At 37.7% G+C, this 19,161-nt stretch overlaps 2 protein-coding genes across 3 annotated transcripts; both read left to right on the top strand.

Annotated features, from left to right (window-relative positions):
• Positions 1-85: 85 nt before the first annotated feature.
• mrpl10 (mitochondrial ribosomal protein L10) lies at positions 86-3,323 on the top strand. Its single transcript, XM_032575098.1, has 5 exons — positions 86-155; positions 362-531; positions 1,051-1,215; positions 1,550-1,694; positions 2,825-3,323. Exons 1-5 carry the CDS (start codon positions 116-118, stop codon positions 3,061-3,063), a joined length of 759 nt encoding a protein of 252 aa, XP_032430989.1. The 5' UTR covers positions 86-115; the 3' UTR covers positions 3,064-3,323.
• Positions 3,324-3,801: 478 nt separating this feature from the next.
• On the top strand, positions 3,802-18,448 carry osbpl7 (oxysterol binding protein-like 7). Of its 2 annotated transcripts, none has more exons than XM_032575097.1 (23): positions 3,802-4,602; positions 6,751-6,959; positions 7,120-7,263; positions 7,351-7,404; positions 8,171-8,284; positions 8,384-8,536; positions 8,649-8,772; positions 9,301-9,419; positions 9,512-9,601; positions 9,728-9,751; positions 10,851-11,001; positions 11,196-11,302; positions 11,397-11,553; positions 12,638-12,784; positions 12,867-13,003; positions 13,485-13,622; positions 13,942-14,005; positions 14,089-14,167; positions 16,137-16,281; positions 16,378-16,528; positions 16,702-16,828; positions 16,972-17,094; positions 17,541-18,448. In XM_032575097.1, exons 2-23 carry the CDS (start codon positions 6,828-6,830, stop codon positions 17,647-17,649), a joined length of 2,589 nt encoding a protein of 862 aa, XP_032430988.1. In that variant the 5' UTR covers positions 3,802-4,602; positions 6,751-6,827; the 3' UTR covers positions 17,650-18,448. The 2 variants fall into 2 exon arrangements, with proteins under 2 accessions (XP_032430988.1, XP_032430987.1); XM_032575096.1 differs by having other exon boundaries at positions 9,512-9,610.
• The last annotated feature ends 713 nt before the right edge of the window (positions 18,449-19,161 follow it).

Here is a 19,161-nt window from a genome sequence, read left to right as displayed (position 1 = left end):
CTAGTTCTAGCTCGAGTCAGAGCTTTATTGGTGAAGATTTTATTTTTACTGACGTGTAATTGAACGCAACATTTCTTCTTTTGTCGCATTCTAAATAACGTATTTCCTGTTGAAGATGTCGGCGACCTTGTGTGTGAAGTTGCAACGAAACCAGGGTAAAAATACCTTAAATTGTTTTTTAAAAACATACCTAACTCATTGAAATGTTAGAAATGTATTTTTACTGCGTATATAATGTCTGTTGTTATTAGTGTCTGCCACCTTTTAGTTAAACGGTGGCAGATTTGCAGCGTGGCTAGCCGATGCTAACTTTGCATCTCCGGTGTTGTGGTAGACTTCTAACCAGCTCTGTGGCTTTCAGGGTGGCTGCCTCTGATTCAGAGTGTCCGGCACGGGTCCAAGGCTGTGACCCGTCATAAAAAACCCGTTCATATCCTCAAACAGAAGCTCATTGCCGTCACACAGTACATTCCTCCAGCTAGGACCGTTCCCCCGGGGGCTTATCCGTCCGAACAAAAGCACGTCCAGGAGGTGAGACCCCGACTGCAGCTGCAGCTGAATTGATGCAACAACGAGACTTAGTTTTAATGAAATTGGAGTTTATTTCTAAACTGTCATTAGGCATGTTGGAGAATATTCTTTATAACGGTATGCCAAGTGACTTTAAGACCTGGATGGAATCCTTTTTCCATTCACTGAATTTCTGTCTAGAATTACCTGCGACATTACAGAGGATGTTGTTGGTACATGTGGTGCTATGCTGCAGTTCTTTAAAGGACCAAACCCTGATAGTTCAAGTAGGGGCCTTAGAAGCACCATTACTCTACATGAAGTGGAGGCCACTAAAAGGACATGTTCCAATAAATTCATCAGATTGTGTCTACAGAGGATTAGACATGTTTATACACTGTATTTGAGCAAAAGTAAAGGATAGTTGTCTGATTCTTGTCTCTGACCGACTGATGGGTAGAATCTCTGAATTTATTCCTTTTTTATGACCCAAACTTTTGCAGTTTTTCCTGCTAAATTACTTTTCTTTGTTTCCTTCAGGATAATGAGTTTGTTTTACTCCTGAAGAAGAATTTGGAGGAAGTGTTTGAGGAGTGCAAAATGATCGCTGTGGTCCAGACAAACGCCTGCAGTGTTGACGACATGCTGATGCTCAGACACAGACTTTGCAAACACGGCATCAAAGTTAGGTTTTTCCCCAACCAGGTAACTAGGATTCCTCTTAGTCACCGTGAGTGGTACGTCATGGATTCCTTTTGATACTGTGGATTGATTGAAACAGCGCTAAGGAGTTTTAACTTCTCGCTGTGATGTTTAAAGTGGATACTTTTAGCAGTTTTGATACTATCTGTATCAAAGAACTTGCAGCACATTTTTGCACTTTTATACAGTCATTTGGACAAAAATTAAGCAAAAGTAGCATGCATACCCCAGAAAGAAAACTGTAAATATGTTTCTTTCAGGAAATTGTGATTCACCTTTACCAGTTGGAATGTTTTGACTTTTTTCAGCTTTTCTTTTTTCTTTTTTTTTCCTTCAGGTAATGCGGTCGTTCCTGAGTAACTCAGTTTACAGCAACATGGCTCCTCTGTTTATCGGCCCCACCGTTCTCTTCGTGAGCAAAGAGCCGAAGGTGAAAGAGATGATGTCTGCTCTCAGGTTTAGCCCACAGATGACACTCTTAGGTATGTTTTATAAGTGCTTCCAAAGAACTACTCTGCTGTATGTTGCGATGAACATCCACGATAGGATATATGCTGACAAGAAATAGGAAAAATGGTCACTTCCAAAAAGGGCTTTATGTCTATTGAAAATGTATTATCATCAAAAATGTTTAGTTTGAATGGGACAATTGAAATTACATATTTAGATTAAATGTTATTAAAATACACGTTTAAATCAGTCACCAAAACTGTTTCTATTTGCTGAATGTCAGAGTAATGAGAGAAAGAAACGTTTTTAGATATTATTTTTTGCAAAGTCAAGTGTTTACATACATCAAGAATAATATACCTTCAAGTAAATTGAGAGGTCTTCACTCTTACTCCAAAATAAACATAAAAGGAGATGATGCTATCTGCAAAACAGATGTCATCATCAGAAAAGGGTTTTTTTGTGGAAATATTGACACAACATCACAAAACATCTGCCAGACATTAAAGCTTGGATTTGATTTTCCAAATGAGAAATACCTCTAAGCATAGTACATATCTGGTGACATCTGAAAAACAAAGTCTGATCATACAATTAATGCATCCTAATGTCTATAGGACCCATATTGACCTGCATTTGCTTTGATTCCAGTAAACAACCTAACATTCCACAGCCATGACTTCTGATTATTTCACAGCATTTAAGCTTTGAAACAGAATTATCATCAATCTGAAATAAGAGGACGTTGGTAAATTTCATAGACTTTTTTTGTGAATCAAGCTTCACTGTTGGTCTTAGAGGAGCGCTAACTACAAACGACAACATCTGATTCTGTAGCTGATGCTATCATTTTTAATTTTGTACCTTGGTATACAAACACTAAAATTTTGAAAGTTTACCAGTTTAAATTTCTGGAAAGTACTTTAGGTTATCTTAGTGAATAAGAAAAGTTTAGTTTCCCTTCCTTTTTCACAACTCCACTAATTGTTCAGGGTAAATACAAAAAGTATCCCCTCGCTGATTTAGAGTTCTTCACATGTAATCTGATCCAACTTATTGTTCATGTCTAAATGGAATTGTTGAATTCCTGAGTTTTGTTGCAGATCAATGTCAGCACCACTGCCTCTCTTCTAAACCACATCATCTTCTCATCTCTCCGCAGGCGCCTGCATAGACAACACACTGCTGAGTGCACAGGGCGTGGTCAGCTACTCCAAACTGCCGTCACTGACCGTCGTCCAGGGCGAGCTGGTCAGCGGGCTGACTATGCTGACGTCCCGCACAGCCTTCATGCTGCAGCGCCACCCGGCTCATCTCTCCGCCCTACTGCAACAGTACATCAAACAGCAGAGCCTGGACGATGGCGCCGAGGCAACGCCTAAAGCAGAGGAAGCCTCATAGATCTTCAGAGAAACACCTCTGGACTTTTGCCTTGCAGATTTACGTCTAGTTAGAACGAGGAGGGGCTGAAACGGCAGCTGTTTGGTACCAGACTTTGGGGTAGCAGTACTGTTGGAGTTGAGACGCGGCTGCGTGAATGGCTTCAGCCTCTTGGTGGACTTCTTGAAGGACAGTGCTTCAAAAATGTCAATTTAGCTCTTAATTTTACGGTGTTAGTATGTAAATAAAAGGGATATGCTCAAAATCAAAATTTCTTTAAATTTAGATTTGTAATATTATTTATGTACCATATTCCTAATCCCAAAAGGTGTGAATTAGCAGGATTATTTTTAAATATTATTTCATAACATGCATTACAGATGCATCTTTCCACCAGATGTAGATTTAATGTAAAACATAATTAAAACAATCTGCTTCCACCAAAGAAGCACTGACTTTAATCTGCAGATTACAGTACAGTAATCTGGGTCAGTATGGTTATTAGTGTCTGGTCTTTTTACATACAGTAGTAATTATTAACTACACCCAGTGGTTAAAAAGATATACAGGAAAGAAAATATTTTTATGAACTGAAGTAAAATAATCATGACTTCTTCGTGTGTGTGGAGGCTCTTGAAGCTCTTAAGCCAGCTGTAGTCCAGTCCTTGTGAATCTCCCCTGACTCTTGAATGACCTTTGGGTTCCACAGTTCTCTCAAGGTTGTGGTTTCCTTGTTGCCTGTACATATTTTTCTGCAACATTTTTTCCCCATACATGACTTTCCATTATTATTTTTGAACTCTGCACTCTATGAACGCCTTTAGCTACCACCTTTTTTTCGTCTTACCCTCTATGTGTCTTCTGGACAATTGTCAAGTTAGCAGACGTCATTCTGGTTGTGTAGGTCAAATCAGGGTCATTACATAAATTTAGCATATTGAAAATATTTTATGGTCTTAGGAAATCTCAAATTTGGGTTTTCATTTGCTGTGAGCCATAATAATCACATTTAACATAAATAAATGTAAGAGCTGCAACAAAAATGAAGTACTGAGCCTACATAGGAAATCGTTCTGCTTTGGCATTTTTAATGCGTAATTGTGCTTTTAACAGATAACTTCCATAATCCAACTCATTCCTGTGGCTTCATACTGTGTAAACTGGTTGTGCAGAGTGAGCGGAGCCGCATTTCTGCTCTCCTACATCCCTTTCAGACAGTCGCTGTAATACCAGCTAATGCGGATAATGCTCAGGACACGACGGGTACGGCGCGCGCTCCCTGCCACGCGCAGTCCTGCTTGGATTTGGACGCAGCCCGCGTTCCCCCCGGCGGCAGAGAGGGCACGGCCTGCCAGATTATGTGGCCAGAATCGTCAGTAATCTGTGGATTCAACATGTATTTTGACTTCTTCATTTGAACATTTTCAGACAGGTTTTTTTCCCCCTCTCCCTTCGTACTTCAAGCTAGATTTCTAGTTAACTGATTAGATCGTTTTTTTTTGTACTTCTGGATGAATCAGAAGAAGGCATCTGATGATGAGAGTCGGACGTGAAACTCAGGTAAGCACCTTCGAAAATATATTTTAAAAATACGTTTTTAATTCAGACACAAAACACTGTAAGAGGAAACATCTGCTCACCATTGCGCTAATCTGAACAGATCCAAACGTTCACCCCTTCAGTGACATTTTAATAGGTCTTCATCCGAGGAAAGGAGGCAAATTAAGTCGACTTCTCTCTAATAATAATAATCATTAGCTTATGTTTAGCTACAGCTGCTTTATTGTCCTTTTCAGATATTTGATCAGTCTGTTGGAGTACATTTTAAAGTTTTTATTTGTCAAAATTACGCACAAGAACAAATACTTTCCCCATCTTGGAAGACGTTTAACTTTCAACTTTTATAAATAGAAAACCAAAATGCAAAAATAGATCACATGATCTGACCAAACGTAAATTTGAACGTTTACAAAATCTGTAAAATTAGTCCGACTGAATTTTCCAGAGTGGTTCATGGACACGGATTAATAAGGAGTGAAGTTGTCTCAGTCTTTATTTCAAGAAAGAGATTATAGCTGTCATAATCTGAGCCTTTTAACCCCACCCTCTGGCAGTAGGCCACCTCCACCTTGGATGACTTCTTGGCCATGACTTCCACATTACAAATGACAGCTCCTGATGGTCAGCAGGGAAAAATGCTTCCTCTTTTAAGGCATGATTTTAATTCACTCACTGAATGTTTTCAGAGAGCTCTACAAAACTAGAAAGGATTTATTTCTATTCCCAAATAAATAACCATAATTGAGCTAATGTTTATATGAAATTATCTTAAGTAGAGAACAAAACAGAAAAACATTAAACAGATGTAGTGTATTTCTTGCGCTTCCTCTTGAGTAAGTGAGCTCAGAATCCTCCAAATCCTTTCATCCTGTTTCCGCCCCGTGATGCTTTTATTACTGAGGTCAGTTACTGTGGTCATCCTTCTGCCCTTACATAACACATCCAAGTCTCCTTGTATTCTCCACTTTCTTCTTCAACACCTCCACCCCACCAAAACCCAACAAAACAAAAGAAAAGCAACACAGAAATTCACAAAACTGACAAAAATCCACAAAGATATCCTGAAATCTACCTAAATCATTTAAAATACATTAATTACCTTAAATAACTAGCAGTTAGCTCTTCATACAAATATATAAATTAAATCAATTAAACATGAACCTACAAAAGATTAGACTTAGTATAGATTAGTTTTAAAATTCAAAATTTGTTAAACGTTGCAACTTATTGAACGATTTAAAGAAATTTTAACCTTATGAAAGGTTTTGTTGCCATCTTTCAATGCAAAGGTTCATTTTCATTGTTGTATCAGAGCTCTTTGGCTGGAGATCAAATTGCTCCAAGTAGCTAAAAGCATCTTCTGAAAATCTAATTAGACAAAGGTTAATCTTCCTCTTGCAGGCAGCCTTTACCATCGTGTCACATACAACACCAGATTAACAACCGGCCACTGCCATCCGCAACTGACTTTTTACATTTAATTTGCTGCAAAATGTGATTAAAAAAAGTTTCTTTTGACACTGTTATCTATATAAAAAAAGGTGCATTATTAACTCTGGTATTTGTCATTATTGATGCAAATCTTGGTTTCGTTTTGAATTTGAAGCTAAGACTTGAAATTCACGAGTGCCCTGGATAATCAGGCTTTCACCCTTACATTTTCCCACTTTACAACCCCAAAGCGCAATGTATCTTTTATTTGGTTATATGTGATTGACTCTCACAAAGGGGTGAGAGTAATACATGAGTTTCCCAATTCTTTACTGATAAAAATCTTAGAAACAAATACTTTTTTAAGGCGCCTTTGGTTGCTGTTATGCTGCCGCTGCCATGTTTTACTGTGAAAACGGTTTGCTCAAGGTTGTTTTCCACCTCACACAGTATTTTGAATCCATGACAAAAACTTCATATATTCATCTTATGACTTCTTAAGCAATTGGTTACATCATACTTTATTTAAGAATGTTAGAGTAATTCAAGTCTGGGAACGAATACTTGCCATACTTTTCAGATTTTAATTTCTAAACAATCTCTAAATTTCATGTTGGACTTTCTCCCTTGAGGTTTGTGCCTGTAACAAGACAAAATAATAATAATAAAAAAAAGTTAATCCTTTCTCTATTTCTACTTCACTTTTTCTGACCACAGGGGGCTTTCAGTAGATTGTGGAGGGTCTTTCTAAACACACAGCTGATCTCAACACCAAGAGGAGCGTGAGGACAGACATGGACGTGAATGGACTTTCACTCAATCGCAGCCAATCGGTGGCGAGTGGTCTGGAGAAGACGTCACCATCGTGGAACAAGCCGGCCCTTTCTCAAAGCAGCAGCACTCTGTCATCTCGTCACTCCAGACAGGTCAGTCACAGGTCAGTTTCAATCTTCGTGCAAAATACAAATATATAAAAAAAAAATGTTGGAAAAATTGTAGAAATTGTACATTTATCCCAGAAGAATCTCTTCCTACCTGAAATAAAACGCACAATTTCAAGTGATTTTCCGTTTCACGTGTAAACAGGTTATCAAAGACTGGGAAGTAATTGATGACCTTCACGTAGAAATGCAAGCAGGAAGTGAGTGTCCTCAGGATATGAGTCCTCCAGGAATGTGTGAGGGGTATCTTCTCAAGAGGAGGAAGTGGCCTCTGAAAGGCTGGCACAAGGTGAGGGGGCTGATGGTGGGAGGTGAATAAATGTAATAATTGTACTATTTCTCTGGATGCTTTATTTGAGATTTTCTTATTTTACAGAGATATTTTGTTCTGGAAGCAGGAATCTTACGCTACTCCAAAAACCAACAAGATGTAAGTAAACATTTAAGCCTTTAAATACTGATAATACTGTGTTTTGCCGAAATATTCATGGACCTTGAACTTGTTTACCTTTTGTCATATCACATCAGTAGACCGCAATATATTTTATCGGGATTTTAAGTGATAGTCCAACTCAAAGTTGTGCATAATTTTGAAGTGGAAGGAAAATGATCCACGGTTTTCAACAAATACAAGAATTCAGAACCCTCTAATCTGACCCCCTCGAATTAAATCCACTTCAATCAATAGACTTCACCAAATTAGTATGTAATTGAATCTGTTGACTTGGCAACTAGTCACATACTCTTCTCAAATCTGGTGTTTGTTGACGAGTGGCCAGAAGAAACCCTTTGTCAAAGAAAGAAATAAGCAGTCTTGCACATGTTTTGAAATGTTGGTATCAAGCTAAAGATAGTTTTCACTAACATCTGACAGCAAAGACGGGAGACCAACACACTTTTAAGTAGGTGGTTACAATGTTATTCCTGTCTGGTGCATGTCTAACACAGTAATCTTTATTGGATTTTCCTTCATAAATTAAAACAAATATGAGAAGGAGAAAATTTAGTTTTTAGTGTTTTTTGTCCCAATTATCTTCATATTTCTTCTCACATTTCTTCGCATGTTTCTTTCCTGACATCTGCTTTTGCACAGTTTTAAAGATATGCCTATACTAACTTCAACACTAGAAAATATGGTAGTTACGATTTTATGCTATGGGCTTTGAAAACTTAACTTAAATCTTTTTTTCCATCAGGTCTCCAAGGGTCGAGTCCAGGGTTCACTAGATGTTAGTCATGCTGTTATGTCGATAAACAAAAAATCTAATCGGATCGACTTGGACGCTGGGGACATCCTTTATCACATCAAGGTAAGCATGGTCATGGTCAAATTGTTGCTGATTAGTTTTAAACAAAAAAGTAGAGTGCTGTCCAAGCTAAAAGACAAAAGAATTATTTTTATCTTCAAGGCAAAAAGCCACGATCTCTTCTACATTTGGGTGACGAAGCTGCAAGCACACCGCCTGTACAAAAAGAACGAGACAACTCACGTTCACAGTGGCCTCCTGCAGACGCTGTCCAACACAACTCAGACTGGACAAGCTCACAGAAATGGAGATGTGGTGACTATGAAATCACTAGAATCAACCCGAACAGCACCTTCTCCCCAGGAGATTAAAAATGAGTGCCAAATTTGTTGCTTTTGACTTTTTGTGTCTGTTTTCGTGGTACCAGAGTTTGGCAAGAGTTGAAAATTCAGCGGGAGGATCGGGGATCTTACCATCAGCCAACACTGCTGTGAACACCAAGGTGTCGGCCTGGCTGAGGCACAGCCACAATCCAGACACGTGCGTTCAAGGTATTGTACACACAGTCAGCTACAAAAGACCAGACCAGAGACCAAAGACCAGAGGTCATCAACCATTACAAACCACGGCTGCTTTCACCCTTTATAAATAACATTTATTCAGCACTGTGCAACCTAAAGACTAATTGAAAAAAAATAAATATTTTTCAGATTTTTAATTATTTTCTTACCACAATTGAAGATAAAACATCAAATTTTAACTATGAAGGAAAAAGACACTTTCTTGATTAGAAAGGGGATCAAGTGAATCCGTTCCATATTTGATTCACCTTAATTATGGGAATTAAAAAATTATTGTGAGATTATTAATGGAAGATTACAATACATAAATAAATAATTTACAGTAGAAATTTTATTGAAGACATATTTATTGAAGTTGGAATAATAATTTATACTAAAAATAAATAATAAATTCATGAATTATAAATAAATAAACATTGATTAATTGCATTTGTTTTCTAGTAAATCAAATAAAAACCAGAAGTTGGAGAATTGACTGAAGAGAATGATTCGTTTCAGAGTTAAATCGCTGTAATTTGGACCTGTCGGAGCTGAACCGCTTAATTCTGAGGCTTCAGGCCATGGAGGTGGGCCAGAATTTCACTAACGGAGACCTGCAACGCATCATCAGCACACAGGTATTCAAAGGCTGACCACTTGATTTATACAGCTGCTATAATTAAGGTTAATTAAGACATATAATCTTTTTAAACATTTTAAAAAAAAACAGAATCTGTCACTTGAGAAGCCAAAGAAGACAAAGTCAGGAAAGATTTGGGGTCACTCTCGCACACTATCCAGAGTGGAGGCCCTGGGAATGGTAAGAACGGTCTGTAAATTCACTCTCTCTCTTTATGCACTACTTTAACATTTATATAAGTTTAGAATGTTGGATGTCTGGATTTTGATTGTATTTGTTTAAAACTTTCGTTTATTCATTTCAAAGCCTGTGCGGGGGATTTCCAAGTCGGTGAGTTGCCGACAAGCAGATTATCAATCTGCTTGATCTGTAAAGTAATAGCTCTAGAATTGAACGTAACTGGATCAAAATGCAACACAATTCACTTTTTTCTTAAATTTTAGGTAGATGTACAAGTACAATGCATTTCCTTGTCATATTCATTCATTCAATGAAATCACTTCACTGAAATTTGGCGGATTTGGATTATTAAATTACTTAAAAAACAACATACACCAAAATGTTTGATATTGTTCTTTAAAGAATGCTGACCTGCAAAAGACAACATTTCCAATAATAGCTGTTCAGGTAAATACGATTTGATTTTGAATAAATAACTTATCAAATGACTTGAAATAAAATAAAACTGTAAATTGAATACACTGATTAGGCTCAACTAAGTGTCACAATCACCAGAGTGGGAGAAATGTTTTGTTTACATGCCTTGCTCTGGTTCTAGTTGCATCATCTAGTCTAATGTGCAATGTTTTGCAGTAAAAGTATAATTTTAGTTCAAATGTATTGATGCTTTATTGCTGTAAGATCTATCTCTATGTTACGCTTCAAGTAATATTTATACCAAATGTTGAGCTAGCTTGGTTTAGCTTAGCTTGTCTGGAGGGGCTAAACACAAATGCACACCACACTTTACAGATTTTTGTTTAATTTTGGAAACCATGCATCATTTTTCTTCTGCTCTGTTTTGTATTTGTCTTTCACATAAAGTCTCAGTAAAATTTACGTTTTTGGGATTAAAAACTAGAAAAACCTTAAAAGGTTCTTGATTATGAACACTAAGCTTATAGGATCCATGTTCTACTTTTCATTAGAAGCTTTCATGAGCCAAAAACCTTCATGCAAATATTGCTTGGTTGCGGATACACAATACATCCCGATTACAAGTAGACAAATACTCTTTGAGCCTAGTTTGAAACAGAGCCCAGATTCTTTCCAGCTGTCTGTCAGGGTGCATGTGGGTTCAAGCACACACTTTTTGTGCACGATAACGGATCAAAGCAGTAACACCAGGCACAAACTGACAGACAACAGGCAAACTGTTAAATTAACCAGTATTTCAACCATAATGTGTCCTCTCCTGTTCACCTCCCAGCTGTCCTCCAGTCACCTGAGCAGCTCGTCCCACCTCGGTGTGTCAGTGCCCTCTATCCCCGACTATGTCTATTCCCAGCTGTCCCCTCCCACTATCTTATCACCCGAGGGCAAGAAAATTCAGCAGGACATCTGCGCCATGTCAACTCAAGGTCAGACAAACAAATACAATCAGCACCACAAATGTTTATCTTCAATTTTCAACTAGATTAACAAATTTGAAGACATGGAAGGACTTATTTAAGGCTCAACATCTTCAATAGTGGCCAGAGAAAATACTCTAGTATTATTCACTGAAATATCATGTATAAGTGTATTTCTAAACTAGTCTCCTGTGCATCTTTAGTGCTTTCTTCCCTGAAGTCAGTGCATGAAACTCTGTCCCTGGAGAGGCAAAAATTGCAAGAAGCCTGGGAAGCCAACAACCTCCATCAGTCTAACACGTTAGCTGTGGTACGATAAACATCTTCTGCCATGTTTTCCTGCTTTACTTGTTTTGAGGACCAGTTTTAGAGTTCCTTCTTGCTTCTCCATCTATCGTCATCAGCCTGCGCCGTCTCACGGGCCTCCTTCAGTAACGGATTCGGTGGCAGAGTATTTTGATGCCAACGACGACGTCCTTTGTGGCAGCTCTTCTGAGGTGTCTGATGAATCCGGACTCAGCGATGGAAGCACCAGTAATTCAGAACCAGAGGAGGGACATGGTGAGTACGGCTGAACATTTTAACTAATGTTACCTCAACAATTACCCTCGTTCCCAAGGGCCTGATGTTGGGACACCCCTTAAAGAATTATTTGATTGTCTTTTCACATAAACTAACCTTATGTCAGTATGTCCAAATTCTCTGTACAGGTACATTTGCCTAAAAGAGGTTTTATTTCCTGATGAGGAGAATTATCTATGATAGTGAATGAAACACATTGGAATTACCTGAACTAGATGTAATGATGTACCTTTTTGTTAAAGAAAAATTGTCTCAACTTTTTGTATTTTCTCAGTGATAAATGCCCTCTAGACCAGACATGTTTGGTCATGTTGTTTCTGCAGTTCAAATTCTATACCAGAAAAATCGACTTGATCTCCTTCACCTGCTGCTGCTGCACACTGCCAGTAATCTAGCTAAAAGAAGACTTCAACACTTTACTTGCTTACATTTGTGACACATTAATTTGCTTGGCTATATCTCTAGTTGCAAAAAACACAGGCAGTCATAGAGAAAGAAGTATAACTCTTATTAAAATAACATGGTTTTAAAAGTTAATTGGCAAGCTACAAATTAAACTTGACCTCAACTAATTACCCAGCTAATATAAGTGTGCTTAGAAAGGTATATTGTTTACAATAAGTATTTAAGAACTACTGCATGTAGCAGATACCTCTTTTTGCTTATATCAATGTATTAAAAATAATTGACATACAGAGCGAAATAAAAATAACCTTTATTGTACTTCAGTGGAAAAATGAAGCAGCAAAGTGACAGGCAAATTGAAGCATTAAGGTGAAAAATAAAACCAGAAAACAAGAGCAAATGGCATCATAAAACTACGGTATTTTTTATTACTCAAGGTTATCCTATTATGAAATCATCATATGAGCCACTACTTCATTAAGAACATAACCAGAGATCTGAATGCTTTTCATCACAGAACACAATGAAATATATTCACATTTCATTGTGTTTGCTAGCACAGCTCCTTCCCCTCTGTTTCAGAGCCTCAAAAAATAAAATAAAACAAAAAACAAAATATGAGATCAATATTAATTAATATTTTTTTCCTACTGTGCAGCATCAACAACCAGGAAGTACCGAGCAAGTATTTCCAGGACTCCAAACAATGTTGTTCCCAAGAGCACTGGCCATCGAACGACTCTACCAGCTCCCTGCCCTGACAACAGCCACGTCGGCCTCATGGCTATTCTTTACAATAACATAGGCAAGTAGCGCTTATTATTACAGAGAGGAAAAACTAAAACTGACGTTACATTTTTTGAGGCATTTGTCCCTTCTTTCCTCAGGTAAAGACTTGGCTCGAGTCTCCATGCCAGCAGCCCTCAATGAGCCAGTTAACCTGCTGCAGAGACTGTGTGAAGAGCTGGAGTACAGCGAGCTGCTGGACACGGCCAGCAACACACCAGACCCATACCAGAGGATGGTAAGACTGTCCTGATACACAGGATGTTTGTGTGCAAAACAAAAAAAAAAAAAACATGTGTAAGTGTTAATATTAGCTGACAAAAATTATCTTACCATCTTTCTCAAGATCATGAGTTGAATGTGTTAATATTACAAAGAAGAAATCATGACAAAATGAGTAGCTCTGTGTTTCATAGTTCAATATGACTTGTCATGGCATTAAGGGATAGCTTGTATTAGCAATGCATTGGTCTATTTTAGATGTTTTCATCTTGCACCAGCTGTAAAACAAAATGACCATCTAACCTCGACTTTATTTAAAAACAATGAAAGGAAAGAAGTCTCTACATGAAACGTTGGTAGATGAAGCAAAGTTGAAATAAATTTGAAAGTTTTCAACCTCCATCCCTTTCAGTTAGAGGAAATAAATGTAGTCATTTTCAAATGTATCTTTGAAAAGATTTAACAAGCCTAATTTCTTTTTATTTTCACAAATCCAGGTTTACGTCGCTGCCTTTGCTATTTCTGGTTATTCCACTGCAACGTTCAGAAACCGCTACAAGCCCTTTAATCCAGTTTTGGGAGAAACCTTCGAGTGTATCAGAGATGATCGAGGTTTCCGCTTCATCAGTGAGCAGGTAGCTGTGTCTTCTTTTGCTTTATATCCACATAAGAATTTGAAAGAAATATTTGAACTCTGCAGTAGATTTACTACAATTATGATAGGAAATTAAGATGACTAATCCATGGTTTTATTTGTCTGCTCTGTCTAACCAAGTCCTGTTGGTCCACATGAAATGATTTATTGCCTTAAAAACTTACAGAAGATTAATATGAATTCTTCAACCGGTTACAGTTTAATTTCACCCCTTAAAAAAGCTAACACGTGAGATTTGTGTATATGTTGCTTTTGTCAAAGTTTTTTTTTTTTTAAATCACTTCTTCATGGTGTACCAGGTATGCCACCACCCACCCATCTCAGCCTGCCATGCTGAGTCAGAAAACTTCACATTTTGGCAAGGTAACAGCTCTGTTAGCATCTGTTTATAAAAAGTTGTTCTTTCACATGTATATAAATGTATATGTGTTGCCCTGTGTCAACAGACCAAAGGTGGAAGAATAAATTCTGGGGAAAATCACTGGAGATTGTGCCGACAGGAATGGTCAATGTAACTTTGCCCAGGTAAACCATCGTGCTGTGTGTTATAAATTCACTGCTGTTTTGGAAGATATAACACTGGATTTTTTTAGGAAGCTTAAAACATGTCTTAATTTAGCTAGCAGAAAATAGACAACCTTCTTATGGCAGTTAGTATTTTATCCCACACAAAATTAGCTGTCATTTCAGTTTGCTAGTTTTGTTAATATAAAACGATATTTTTTATTGCCAATGCTCATTGGTTTAAAGCAAAATTAAATAACAATACTTTCTAGGTTACAAAATAACCTGGGAGCGTAGTTTATTTTTACAGTGACTGAAAATTATCCACCAATTCCATGTGAAAATTTTTGAGAGTTGTCTTTCAGCTCATTTATTAACAATGCATGACTCACACACAATGTTAGGTTCGAAATCATTTTAGCTTTGAAAGCTATCTGATAATATTTCATTATCTATTTTCATAAATATCTAATGCATGGAGAGGCCATGTTATGCTTGTTCAAATCTCGGCCCCCACTAGTAAAATACACAATAACTGTACAAACACAATGGGAACCTTGCAAAGGCGTTAATACTTTGCCGCACGAAGCACTAAATATAACCACAAGAGAAGCAGCCCAGGTAGAGAAGTGCGGAATAAGTGGGAATTAGCGTGCTAAAGGTGTTAGGTGATGAATTGTTCTTGGAAGAGGTGAGTGTTAAAGAGATTTTAGGAGGTAGACTAGGATCTTATTGCTCCAAACTCAGTCCTGTAAATCAGTGGTTTCCAAGGCAAAGATCACAACCTCCACCAACGGCCATGAAACACCAACAAATAATTTTTCAGAAAATACCTGTTAATACAACTATTAGCAGTGGACATAGACAATCGTAACAAATGAAAATTTTAGGGTCAGAAACTTTGCCCGAGGTATGTTTCTGATTTGGAACAGAAAATATTTGGCAATGAACGCCCTAGAAGAAGCAGAAAACAGATTTACATAGTTGTCAAACCTGGTGCTTCAAATATGTAGCATCAGAGACCCTGGAGAAGTTCTGAAAAGGTTTCACCGCTTTGAAGCAACATATAAAGAAACACAGGGAATATCAAAACATTTGCATTATAAAATCAGATTTTTCAGTCTTTTATGGTCTTTTTACTTGTTTTATTGAAACCAACAGAAAACATTCAAAACTGTATAATACTATTGCGTTTCTGACTGTGATTTGTTAGTTTAATGAAGATGTGCTGCTTTAAGTAAATAACACTTCAGCGTCACCTTTCGACATATTTGACACTGCAGCACGTCCAATATGATCTTCTGCTAAGACAGGCTGTCGCTGTTTTCTGGACATTAAAAAGTTTGAAACTTTGGCATGGCAAACATGACACTCTATATAAACTTCATATAAGTGCAACTACAATTGTAACCAATGAAAGTACTACTCAGATGTTGTAGCAATTACCCCAAAATATCATTGGTTACTCTCATGCTTCTCTGTGCATATGCTATGAAAATTAATTCACATCTTCATGCTGAATGCTTGAAATGGTTGACTTGGTGGAGGACCTGGCCTTACATTATTCTTAAGTTAATTGTTTCAACTTTGAGGCACCCATAGACTGTACATAGGTCACTGAACTTCATTCTCCTACTCAATAAGTATGGAGAGAAAATGGTGATGTCACAGCAATAGCAACATCCCCCATTTGGGCACAGCAGAACGCTAAATGTTACACCCTTAACCCCAGTACAGCTGCACTGTACTGCACAAATTGCAGCACACAGACAGGACTCAACGTTTCAGCTTAATTTAATTGATGTTAACTTAAGACATCTATTAAAAATACACATTTTTGGGCATGTGGCAAGATAAGCATCAGTGGGACAGAAGCCTTGGAATAGATCAAATGTTACACAAATGAAAATCTGTATATATTGGATATTTGCTTTACTGATTGATCCCTTAGGAGTCACTTTAATTTGACTGTATTTTGAATGTTTTCTAGGTATGGTGATCATTATGAGTGGAACAAAGTGGTAACCTGCATCCACAACGTGCTCAGCCAGCAGAGGTATCTGGAGCATTATGGAGAGGTGACCATTCAAAACCTGACTGACAACACCTGCACCTGCAAGATCACCTTTGTCAAGGTTAATGAAGCAGCTTCTCAGAAACTAAGAATAATTTCTTTTAATGCCTTCTTTGAAAAATCAAACAAAAATGATTTTGCTTGTGTTCTCATTTAGTCTCGTTACTGGGGTTCAGACTCAAACAAGAACGAAGTGCAAGGGACAGTTATCGACCAAAGCGGAAATGTCATTCACCGGTTTGGAGGTCTTTGGCATGAAGGAATCTTCTGCGATACTCTGCCGACTCCTAAATGCATCTGGAAGCCTAGTGAGTCTCTTCATTTCAGCGACAAATAAAACACACTGCTCTGAGGTGTTTGCATCACACGTTGATCTTGTTAATCACAAAGATTCTGCTTTTGAGGTGAAAGGTTTAAGTAGCATAAATCCAAGTGTCACGTTTGCGCTGTGGCCCATCTGAGAAGCTTCTGTCTTGTGCAGATCCTCAGCCAAAGGATTACCTGCTGTATTATGGCTTCTCTTCATTTGCCATGGAGCTGAATGAACTCACACCAAACCTGAAGCCTCTCCTCCCTCCTACTGACACGCGCCTGCGCCCAGACCAAAGGTCAGAGATCCTTTCAGATTTCAAACACTATTTAAAACCAACGTTTAAAATTATAGATGTGTAGGATGTGAAAAATGATGGCGCAAAATAATAAAATGTGCAACTTACTTTTGGAGTCATAGTTCTTTCTTGATGTTCTGCAGAATGCTGGAGGAAGGAAAAGTTGCCGAGGCTGACAAGAAGAAAGACGACGTTGAAGAAATTCAAAGAGAGCGGAGGAAACAGCTCGGCAAGAGGGGTGAGGAGCATATTCCTCGGTTTTTCAAGTAAGTGCAGACTAAATCTGGACAGATTTGTTTGTTGGTCAAACTGTGGAAAAATGTTCTTTAATTTGCAAAGTTGACTCATGGGTCATAATTTTTCCTAAACAAGTATTCAATAAATTAACAATTTAAACTTATTAGTGTATGCACAGAAGAAAATTTTTGCTCTAAAATGCTACTAGCAAAGCCAAATAGATACATAACTTTATTTTTCTAAGGCTCCCTAGTTTCACTTTATTTAATTTTAGGTAGAACACAATCTCTTCTTATTATTGGAATAGAAGGTGCTAAGTCATTTACAGCGTGGGTAACACAAAGATGTTTCAGAGGTGCAAGGTGTATAATCCATATTCCGTGAAAAATGAAATATGTTTTTCACAGTTGTCACCATAATCACCAGAATATTCTAGGTTTTCAAATCACTAATCTCCTCCCGTTCTTTGCCTCAGGAAAGCCAAAGATTCCTGTGGACGGGATGTGTGGCTGACCAATGGCACTTACTGGAAACTCAGGGATGATCCAGGTTTTTCTAACCTTGAAAATATAGTCCTGTGGTAATGGAAAGAGACCACAGCAACATGCACACGTTAGTAAGAAAGCCAGCAGTGTTTGGTGGTTTTGAACAGCATAAATGACCTACTCTGACAGAGTGGAGACAGTGCTGCTTCTGGTCTCTCACAGCGAACCTTCATCGACACATGTAGACACAACTTGTGGGAAAACAGAAAGAACTTTCCCTTTGATGAGCTTATTGTATCATGATTTATAGAATATTTCAACTTGATGCACGCACAATTTTAGGAACTTAAAAGTTTTCTTTAAGATTAGTGGACGCCTGAGTCTGTTATTGAATCTTGCGTAAAATTTAATTTAAATCTCGTCCTCTTAAACAGCTTTAACTGCATTTTCTAACTGACTGGATAAATGAGCTGGAATCTATTTTACAGTCAAAGTAAAACCAGCTGATGTTGCTGCTATGTAGATGTGATGATACTGTCACCATGTATAAAGCAGCATCTCTGTACTCTGTGGGCTTACTGACTGTTTTTGTTGCCTCGAGAGGTCAAATTAGGTACAGCAGGTTTACAGCGTATTTTGTTCAGGAAACCAGCAAGTAAGCGATGAAAGATGGACCCTGCACATATTTTAATTTAGACCGATTTTTGTTAAATCGGTCTACAACTGAATGTTGTTCCTCAGGTGTAGCTCACTTTGGATGAAACGCTTCGCTAAATGACAACAATTATGCAATATTTACCCTTTGAGTCATCTTTCTTGTACAAGTTATTTATTACTGTTACTGGTTATCTAAAAAAAAACATGTTTACTAATAAAGATTACGATAATATGTATCCAACTACTTTTGATTATTATTCTTGGTACAATGGAAAAACATCCAGTAAAGTTTATAATTATTATTTATTTTTCTATGGTTATAACTTCATTAGTGATTTATTTAGTGCTCAGAATGCTGGTATTCAGACTTACTATCGTTTATAATGAATCTAATGGGTAATGGTTTGCAGAAAATTAAAACCATGTAAATAGCATTCAGTCAGAAGTAGTATGTGCATAACTTTGTTTATGACTATGTTTATGTTTGAGCCCCACAGCAGTTCTTATAGTATGCGTTGGAAAAATGGGCCTTACCAGATGAGAAATGCTGAATCACAGACACACACACACACGCGCCCACCCCCACACATACGACGCCCCCCCCCCCAGACGCACACATGCCCACACGCACACACACACATCCATATGTCCGTTATCATAACCACCCTCTAACTGGAAGCTGAGTCTCACACTCAAGGTTACCACATTAGGTTTCCTACTGATTAAAAGACAAGATTACATTCAGTTTTACACATTTATCAGTTTTCAAAGTTATGACTGATCATTAGGTAACTGGACTGCGCTGTGGATTTAAAAATAAGATAATAAGTCTGGGTAGATATTTGATATGTGTTGACTGACATCCAAGCAAACAGTTCTGATGATAATAATGTCTAGAAAACATATCTTAATAGTTTCCAAGACATCGTCTGCGAGACGAGAGGCTGACTAGAC

Source organism: Xiphophorus hellerii, chromosome 10 (genome assembly GCF_003331165.1).
Source record: "Xiphophorus hellerii strain 12219 chromosome 10, Xiphophorus_hellerii-4.1, whole genome shotgun sequence".
Classification (NCBI taxonomy): Eukaryota; Metazoa; Chordata; class Actinopteri; order Cyprinodontiformes; family Poeciliidae; genus Xiphophorus; species Xiphophorus hellerii.
The sequence above is the reverse complement of the archived record's forward strand: the minus strand, read 5'-3'. Positions and strand labels throughout refer to the sequence as shown.